Genomic DNA, 10,000 nt, shown 5'->3' with positions numbered 1-10,000 from the left:
TCCGTTTGTCCTTTAGAGCGGTGATGGGAAAGAAAATAAAGATGAAGTTCGCTAATGCTCTTGTGCACACACTGTCACTCGATGTGTTTGCGTGTGTGTGTGTGTGTGTGATTCCAGTGATTTTCTGCTTCTTCTCAGTGTGAGGAAACATCAGCGTCGTCTGTGCTCCTCGAACACCTTCGCGTCGACTCGCTTTCTTTCGTAACGAAGTGCAAAAGGACTTCCGTCGTCTCAGAAGTGGAACAAAAAATTCTTTAAAAAGATGTCAGTTTTCCCTCCCTCTCTCCTCCGCTCTCTCTCTCTCACACACCCACACACACACAGCTCACGGGTCGCTGCGAGGATTCGCGTTGTCCAGTCTGAGCCAGTGGAGGCCTTGAAGAGTGTAACGCACCAGAGCAGTCATGCTGGAGGTCAAACTCAGGCGGCCGAGGAGCTTGTCCAGGTCGCTTAACAGACCTGAGGACACACACACACAGACACACACACACACACACACACAGACACATACACAGAGGAAGAGATAAAATAATTAAGCAAATCATGGATCAGTTTATCAATTAGAAAAATGAAATTACACAACACCACCCTCTAGTGGCCAAAAGTCCTAAAATCATTAAATCACAAATAAAATCAATTTTTCCCAATCCTTACATTTTCTTTCTTTCTTTCCTTCTTACTTTCTCTTCTTTTAAACCCATTTACCTACTTCCCTCCGGTTGTTTCTTCATCCCTTAATTGTTCTTTCTTCAATCTTTCCATCCTTCTCTCATTTTTCCCTATTTACTTTTTTCCTTCTTTAATTTTGAATGAGTTGAATGTTGGTCATGTGACTGATTTCCTCTTCTTTTAAGTGGGCGTGGCCAAAGTGGCGCTACGGCTGAACGTTTATTAGGTTAACATCGCACAAGGTTTTTCTATCAGTTGGTCTTGATGACCTTTGACCCCACCTGTCTCTCGAGCGTACCTGTACGTGTGCGTGCCACGTGTGTCTCGAGCGTACCTGTACGTGCCACGTGTGTCTCGAGCGTACCTGTACGTGTGCGTGCCAGCTCCTCGGCCTGCTCCCACGTCTCGTGAGCGCTGAGGAAGAGAGCGGTGATGTTGATGTAGGACGACGCCATCTGCTGGATGAGCTGAGGAATGGACACAGTGTTGCCGCAGCTGCCGGGATTGGAGACGATCGAACTCGCCGGAGACGGCATAGGGGACATCGGGGACGATCCCCTGGGAGACAGACGGAGACGAACGACACCATTATTCGCCAGGGTGTTAAAACATGGCAGTAACGTCACAGACAGGAAACAGGAAGGCGGGACTTACTTGGAGATGCAGGGGGAAGGAGCCTGCATGGTCTTAGAGCTCTGGAAAAGAAAACAGTGCATCACAAAGCTGCTTTATTCCATATTATTTATTCTATAAATCACTTCAGAATGTAGAAAAGAACAGCGTTAATCTCAGGACCAAAGGAAAAGTGATGATTTACCTTAAAATAATCAGTGAGTGTGCGAGAATATTTCATGGCCGATTCTCTTTTACAGCGAAACATCGCCATCTGGAGGAGAGCCTGACATCGCATACTGCAACAACACATCACACAGTGATATTTATAGACGAGACATTATTTAATACATCAGACAGACGGACAGACAGACGGACACTCACCACAGGACCAAGAAGTCTCGCTCTGATGCAGGAGCCGACGGATCCATGTAGTTCTTCAGCTTCAGGATGAACCTGTGAGAGAAGAAGAAGAGAAAGGAGGAGGAGGAGGAGGAGGAGGAGGTTAATGTCTGTGGTTTAAAGTGGAGACGTTGCACGTTGCAGTCGTGCGAACACACTGACGGTTTGTCTGTACAGAGATGTTTATTTAAACACTTTATGGAAGGAGTCTCCAGTGTCAGGGAGCGACCAGGAGTTTAGAGAGATACCAAAAAAAACTGGAAAATGGTGTTGTTCTGCATTGGTGCACACAATAAAATCAAAACAAATCAAATCCGTGCGCATGTGTGAATGCTAATAATGTCCTTATTCCTACTTAAAGACACGCCCACATTTCCATTTATGGTCTTCAAAACAACCATTTAGATCCACTCTAATATTTCATAAATGTATTTAATGATACGTCCTCAGTTATTCACACACACACACACACACACACTCTCTCACACACTCTCGGTCTCTCTCTCTCTCTCTCTCTCACACACACACACACACTCACAACCTGATAAGATCGACGGTGTCGGAAAACATGGTGTAAGCCGATTTGGGCGTCTGGGGATCTGTCTCCATGGCGATGCCACTCTCTACAAAGGACATGGCAGCATCCAGGTAACTCAAGGCCTTACCCATTTTATCCACCTAGAGGAGGTAGGAACAGGTATGAACACACAAATACAACAGGATATGTGAGAAAAGCACACACACACACACACACACACACACACACACACACCCCTGAACACTAATATTCAGTATCTAACGCGCATGCGGTTTATTTTAACTCACTAATAAACCATTTCTGCCTGATGAACATGAAGAGAAGACGTAAAGGGAAGGAGTGTGTACAGCTGCTCTAACGCGGAGGCTCTACGTCATCGACTACGTCATCAAGTTTAACCGTTCGATTTCTAACACATACTAACATACAAATATAACTATGGAGAGAATAAAAAGAAGAGTGCGAATTAATCAGTAAAGATGTCGCAGGCACGTTACCATGGCGTCGGCTTTGTGCTTCAGCTTTTTAGCTTCCTTCATATGATGATCCACAGGATACGGCCTGAAAGAGAAAGCGTTCGGATCGGTCAGGGAAAAGAAACGGGGTCCGATTTCAAACGTTCATTCTGCAGATCTAATAAATCGGTTAATTTCTGGATTCGTTCGTACTTGTCGTCGAACTTGAGCAGAGGTCTGCGAGCGGCCGGGACGCCGCAGGAAGATGACGACGCCTCCGGAGCCGAAGAGCTTTTCTTCGGTGCTTTCTGTAATAGAGCAGAGACGGAGAGGGAAAGTCGAAATAAATCAAAGGGATAAACAAATAAACACTTTTTGCACAGAGAGCTTATTTCACATGAATGGGAATAATAGAAGAAAAGCATTAGGTGAAAAAACAAACAAACAAACAAACAAAAGTTTAAAAAAAAAACACAACAACAACAAAAAAACGTGTGTGTGTGTGTGTATATATATATATATATACGCGCGCTTATGGGCACGTGTGTGTGTGTGTGTGTGTGTGTGTGTGTGTGTGTGTGCGCTTTTCCCCTTAATAAAAAAATCTCACTCATTTTGCTCACCACTTTGTCCCAATACACAAATTTGTAAAGTTTATACATTAGATTGTTTGTTGTACATTTGTTGACGACTCAGATGTTCAGTGTCGTGTCGAGTCGAGTCGTACCTTGTCTCGCTTGTCACGCTCCTCTCTGCTGGAGCTCTTCTTCTTGTGCTTGCTGCTGGAGCCGCTGATCTCCTCCATGTCTCCACAGCGGCGTTTGTGTCCCGGCTCGAGAGGAACGGGAGCTTGGACCTTCTCGCTGCTCTTCCTGTCCGTCTGGTGGCGGCTGCTCCTCGGTGCTCTGTCATGGAGTAAAGATGAGAACAGGATCGGGTTGGAGTTTAATTACTGCAGGAAGATCAGGGACTTTCTGTTCGTTACATACAGGAGGTGTGTGAAGGTCTGACATTTAACCGTCTGACACACTCACACACACACGCATTCACACACCGACACACACACACGCAGACACACACACACGCATTCACACACCGACACACACACACGCAGACACACACACCGACACACACACACGCAGACACACACACGCATTCACACACCGACACACACACACACACACACGCATTCACACACCGACACACACACACACACGCATTCACATTCACACACACACACACACCGACACACACACACACACCGACACACACACACACACCGACACACACACACACACCGACACACACACGCTTTCACACACACACGCTTTCACACACACACGCTTTCACACACCGACACACACACACACACCGACACACACACGCTTTCACACACACACGCTTTCACACACCGACACACACACACCACCACACCGACAAACCACACACACCGACAAACACACACACACACCGACACAACCACACAACACACACGCATTCCCCACCACACACAACACGCATTCACCCACACAACAACACGCAATTCACACACACACACACGCAGTCACACACACACCAACGCATTCACACACACAAAACACGGCATTCACACACAACCACACACACGCATTCACCACACACACACACGCATTCATCACAACACACAACCACACACGCATTCACACACACACACACGCTTTCACTCACACACACACGCATTCACACACACACACACGCATTCACACACACACACACGCATTCACACACACACACACGCATTCACACACACACACACGCATTCACACACACACACACGCATTCACACACACACACACGCATTCACACACACACACGCATTCACACACACACACACGCATTCACACACACACACACACGCATTCACACACACACACACACGCATTCACACACACACACACACGCATTCACACACACACACACACGCATTCACACACACACACACACGCATTCACACACACACACACACACGCATTCACACACACACACACACACGCATTCGCACACACACACACGCATTCGCACACACACACACGCATTCGCACACACACACACGCATTCGCACACACACACACGCATTCGCACACACACACACGCATTCGCACACACACACACGCATTCGCACACACACACACGCATTCGCGCATTCGCACACACACACACACACCGACACACACACACACCGACACACACACACACCGACACACACACACACACCGACACACACACACACCGACACACACACACACCGACACACACACACACCGACACACACACACACCGACACACACACACACCGACACACACACACACCGACACACACACACACCGACACACACACACACCGACACACACACACACCGACACACACACACACAGACACACACACACACCGACACACACACACACCGACACACACACACACCGACACACACACACACCGACACACACACACACACCGACACACACACACACACCGACACACACACACACACCGACACACACACACACCGACACACACACACACACCGACACACACACACACCGACACACACACACACCGACACACACACACACACACACACCGACACACACACACACACACCGACACACACACACACACACCGACACACCGACACACACACCGACACACACACCGACACACACACACACCGACACACACACACACCGACACACACACACACCGACACACACACACACCGACACACACACACACCGACACACACACACACCGACACACACACACACCGACACACACACACACCGACACACACACACACCGACACACACACACACCGACACACACACCGACACACACACAGATCTAAAGTTTAAATTCACTCCGTTTCTTCATGTTTATATCATTATATTAAACCTTTCTAAATTAGCAGCCATTTAATTGTATTTTTTTTTTATTTTACTTTTATATGTCTGGCAGTTGTAATGACGGAGGTGTGGCCAGAGTGTCTGTATAATTATATATTTAATTATTATTTTTAATCTAACAAGTTAATAAAGAATCAATCCCAAGGTGACATCACTGCTGAGACACTAATCACTCAAACGTCAGCATTTATTAGAAAACAGACTGCTGCTGTCACAGTGGTGTGTGTGTGTGTGTGTGTGTGTGTGTGTGTGAGAGAGACTCACTCTGTTTTGATGGAGTTGTGCTGAGACGAAGCAGACGCTTTTCCCTCTCTGTCCTTTTCCAATTTCAGCTTCTTTTTTGGCACAGAGAGATCACTGTGATCAGCCTGAGTAAAAATAAATCACACACACACACACACACACACACACACACACACACACACACACACACATCTTCAAATCTGGGTCACTCTGACCCTTTTCTACATTTTCTACCAATTCGTACAAAAACATCATATCACGATATTCACCCTGATATCGATCATGAATCATGATAAAGAATTTGTGTTGAAATTTATGAAACATAACAACAACATGACAACAACAACATAACAACAACAACATAACGACAATACAACAATAAAATGATATTTATTTATTTTGGCAGATTTAAATCATCTGCTTCTCTTTACATCCGACGGAAATAATTCACTCATGATTAAATACGTTTATTAGAATGGTGTGTAAAACCAAATACACAGATCTACTAATGCCTGTATGAGAAAAGTGTGTGTGTGTGTGTGTGTGTGTTTAGTCATATGCTTAATCCTTTACAAACAGATACACACAAACACAGACAGAAGCACACTCACACACAGAGAGACGCACACATACACAGACGCGCACACACACAGACAGACCGACAGACGCACACACACACAGACGCGCACACACACACACAGACCGACAGACGCGCACACACACACAGACCGACAGACGCACAGACGCGCACACACACACAGACTGACAGACGCACACACACACACACACAGACACACACAGACGCGCACACACACACAGACAGACCGACAGACGCACACACACACAGACACAGACCGACAGACGCGCACACACACACAGACCGACAGACGCACAGACGCGCACACACAGACAGACCGACAGACGCACACACACAGACAGACACACACACACATACAGACGCACACCATGGAAAAACAATGTGTATCGTGTATCTTCACACATCTCCACTGGTTTTAACGCCTTCTACACTGGTCTCCTGTAAGGATTTCTAACTCAGAAGAACTGGATGATTTTCAGGAATATAAACTTTAAATCTACATCCAGATTCCTGCATGTTTAACTTTCTAATCTGATCTTTCCATGGAACCTGCGCAGGTTAAAGATATTAATGATTAACTCACTGCTTCTGACTCCAAGGCTGGTGCTATTCTTATTTTACTGCAGCACACACACACACGCACACACACACGCACACACACGCGCACACACACGCGCACACACACACGCGCACGACCCGATTTTTGTTGTGAAGGAGTTTTAAAAATGTATTAAAAAAACTTTTTTTAGCATTAAAAAAAATAAACAGACATTAATCTCATAATAATCTGGAGGTTTATAAGTGCCTTGGATATTTTTCATTCCTCTGTGACAGAAAAGTCAGAACTTTAGACATTTCTGCAGACGGATTGCCTTAAGGTTTAAGGTTTTAAATTCAAAGCTTATCTCATTATTTATTACTGAAATCTTATAGTAATTAAAATTAAGTTTGATAACAGAAGATTGTGATTTTCTCTCTCGCCGTCATGCTGTAAAAGATCGCGGTCTATATTCCTCCTCACAGGGAGTCCCTCAGGGCTCAGTACTCGGTCAACTCCTGTTCAGAATTTAATTCTTTTTTTTTTTTTAAACTAAATGTCACATTTCTACACGTTTCGTTTCTCTCTGCTGATTACCGTTGTACTTATTAGTAATAATCAGTAGATAGCATGAGGTGCAAAAGTTAAAACTGAGGTTCTATTTTGTAAATTTGATTAAAAAAAACGCACCATTATTAACCTATTTAACAAAACTTCTGGTTCGTTCGCATCTATAAGAGTTTAGAACCATTAACATTCCCAAAATAAACAACAACAAAATAAAAAAAAACACCTAAAGAGGAACTCACAGGTCTCTTCTTGCTCACTTTACCAGGTTCTTTCTCCTGGCACGATTTTTTTAAAGGCTTCTCCACACGAGCGCCGGTTACCGTCTTTGTTGCTTTGGGTACCTGTGGGATTCTGGACAAGTGGCTGAGCTGGATCTTCACCACCAGAGCCAGAGGAACATCCATGCTCGATTTGGATGGCGTGGATTTGGACTTCTTGTCTGTCGTTGGCGAGCGAGCCCGGCTCTTTTTGGAGTTCTTGGAGGGCGCACGAGTTACGGTTACACTGTTTTTGGGTGACGGCAAGGACAGGCGAACAGGCTCCGCCTCCTTTTTGTCCTCCTGCACCGTCGTGCCAGCCTTAGCAGGCACTTCTTTTGTGTCTCTTTTTTCCAACAAGCAACATTTGGCTGATTTTCTGCTCTCAGATTTCTTCTCATGGCTAGTTTTCGTCTTGACCTTTGGCCGTTCTGTGAACGTGGCGTCTTTGTTGCGGGGCGTGACCTCCACGCTTTCAACGTGCAGGCTGCTATGGGCTTTGGTGCTCTTGCTCGGGTGTTGATCTGTTTTGCGGGTTCCTGCCTCCGTACCGGCGTTAGGAGCAGGTTTGTGGATAGCGTCTTGGTTCACGGGGGCGGGTTTAGATTCGGGATTGGCGCTGCCCAACTCGGGCTGAGCGGGAGGAGTACGGGAGTTGTAGTGTTTCTTGTTTTTGGGCTTCTGATCCTCTTCGGCATGAGTGTGCGTTTGTGATTTGGTGCTGGTTGCAGGTTTGGGTTTGGGTTTTGCTGAAACATCGGTGTGGTTCTGAGGGTTCAGGCTCGGCTGGCTCTCCTTAATCCAACTGATCAACTGCCAGTTGATGTCTTTCAGCCCCTCTGCCTGGGTTGTACACACACACACACACACACAGAAATAAATACACATATATACACATATACACTGGACATACTGGGCATCACAGATCACAAGTATAAATTCCTCTCCTTCTATCTTTTATCTAGTCTCTCTTTTTCTGCTCGACACTTAAGAATCAAAGAGGATGAAGATCGTCTTCCCTCAGCAGCCGTGTACATCATTCGCAGCAGTCGAATCCTGGACTCTGATTGGTCAAATAGTCTGGACTTGTTTCCTATAACAGTTGTACAGCGACAGCTCGCTTGCAGATGCAAGGCTCGAGGTAAACGTGTGTGTGGTCACCGACACGGTGAAGTTTTCTGCGAGGAGACGATTACGGAAGGAGACTCCGGTGTCAGCCCCTTAGCTTCGAATCGGTTTGCGTTCTTTGCTATGAATAAAAATAAATAAATAAATGTCTAAAGTCTGGGCAGTCTCTAAAATATGGAACTTTTCTGTTGCTGCCCACGCTAAACCCCGGAGGCTTGTGAGGTTTTATCGGATGTATAAAATAAGAACGTGGCTGTGGCTGTGGCCGTTTTCTCTGACCGCTGGCGTTCGGTGAACTGGAGAATCCACGCTCGAGGTCGGACTGGACGTCGACATGCCGAAGCTCGACCACAGATCCCACTGGGTCACGTCCTACTGTGGGCGGCTTAAACCTTCCTGACCATGTTTTTCTACTGCGATGACAGGAATACGTAAAGACAAAACTCTAATTAAATGTGTGTTCTGGGCTCCGACCTGCTTCCTGTTCAGTGGCTGAAATCCGAAATGTGCAGAAGATAAAGATCGTTTTTCTCTCTGCTCATCTCCTTTAAATCAGAACACAGATCGATTTTTCCTTTCGCCTAACTGTCTGAAACATCTCTAAATCCTGACTCATCAGAGTCACTCTGCCTTTTTTCCTGGTCTCTGTATCTACAAACTACTGAAGAAAAAGAAAAAAGAAGAATATAACTGCAAGCAGCGATCTGCGGGGTCCAAGCACTGACCGTGCGCTGCGTACTTACATGAAAGTTCATTAAAACTCATTTTTATTAAACTGTAAAATTCACGATTTGATCACGATTTTACTGATAATCGTGAATATAGTCAGCTCTTAGGTACAAGATGTGATGCTTTCTGCACCAGTACGTATTAAAAAAAAAACCCCCCACTACAACATTTGGGGTAAAATGTCAAGGAAGGATCGGTGTGAAGACGCAAACACGTCTGGAGGAACGTAGCCGGGAGTTGTGATGAGTCACGATTGGCTGAAATTGTTTACGCTGCGTGTGACTGTTTCCTGTCGGGTTCCTATTGGCTGTTTCTCAC

At 45.9% G+C, this 10,000-nt stretch overlaps 1 protein-coding gene across 2 annotated transcripts in view; it reads right to left on the bottom strand.

The window, feature by feature from the left end:
- Positions 1-10,000, bottom strand: part of aff1 (AF4/FMR2 family, member 1) — a 34,771-nt gene that overhangs the window by 942 nt on the left and 23,829 nt on the right. Inside the window, exons 9-19 of one of the 2 annotated variants that reach the window (XM_027158762.2) lie at positions 7,808-8,668; positions 5,884-5,987; positions 3,404-3,581; positions 2,890-2,984; positions 2,719-2,782; positions 2,225-2,361; positions 1,666-1,737; positions 1,487-1,580; positions 1,324-1,364; positions 1,034-1,227; positions 1-459 (exon numbers count right to left, since the gene is read on the bottom strand). The exon at positions 1-459 is cut by the window's left edge and continues 942 nt beyond it. In XM_027158762.2, coding sequence (XP_027014563.1) covers positions 326-459; positions 1,034-1,227; positions 1,324-1,364; positions 1,487-1,580; positions 1,666-1,737; positions 2,225-2,361; positions 2,719-2,782; positions 2,890-2,984; positions 3,404-3,581; positions 5,884-5,987; positions 7,808-8,668 — 1,974 coding nt within the window. In that variant the 3' untranslated portion in view covers positions 1-325. Of the gene's footprint in view, positions 460-1,033; positions 1,228-1,323; positions 1,365-1,486; positions 1,581-1,665; positions 1,738-2,224; positions 2,362-2,718; positions 2,783-2,889; positions 2,985-3,403; positions 3,582-5,883; positions 5,988-7,807; positions 8,669-10,000 lie in introns of those variants that run through there. The other variant, XR_003442409.2, reaches the window with a different exon arrangement.

This window comes from Tachysurus fulvidraco, chromosome 21, assembly GCF_022655615.1.
Source record: "Tachysurus fulvidraco isolate hzauxx_2018 chromosome 21, HZAU_PFXX_2.0, whole genome shotgun sequence".
In the NCBI taxonomy this organism is placed as follows: domain Eukaryota; kingdom Metazoa; phylum Chordata; class Actinopteri; order Siluriformes; family Bagridae; genus Tachysurus; species Tachysurus fulvidraco.
Note: the sequence above shows the minus strand (reverse complement) of the source record. Positions and strands in the feature narration are given on the sequence as shown.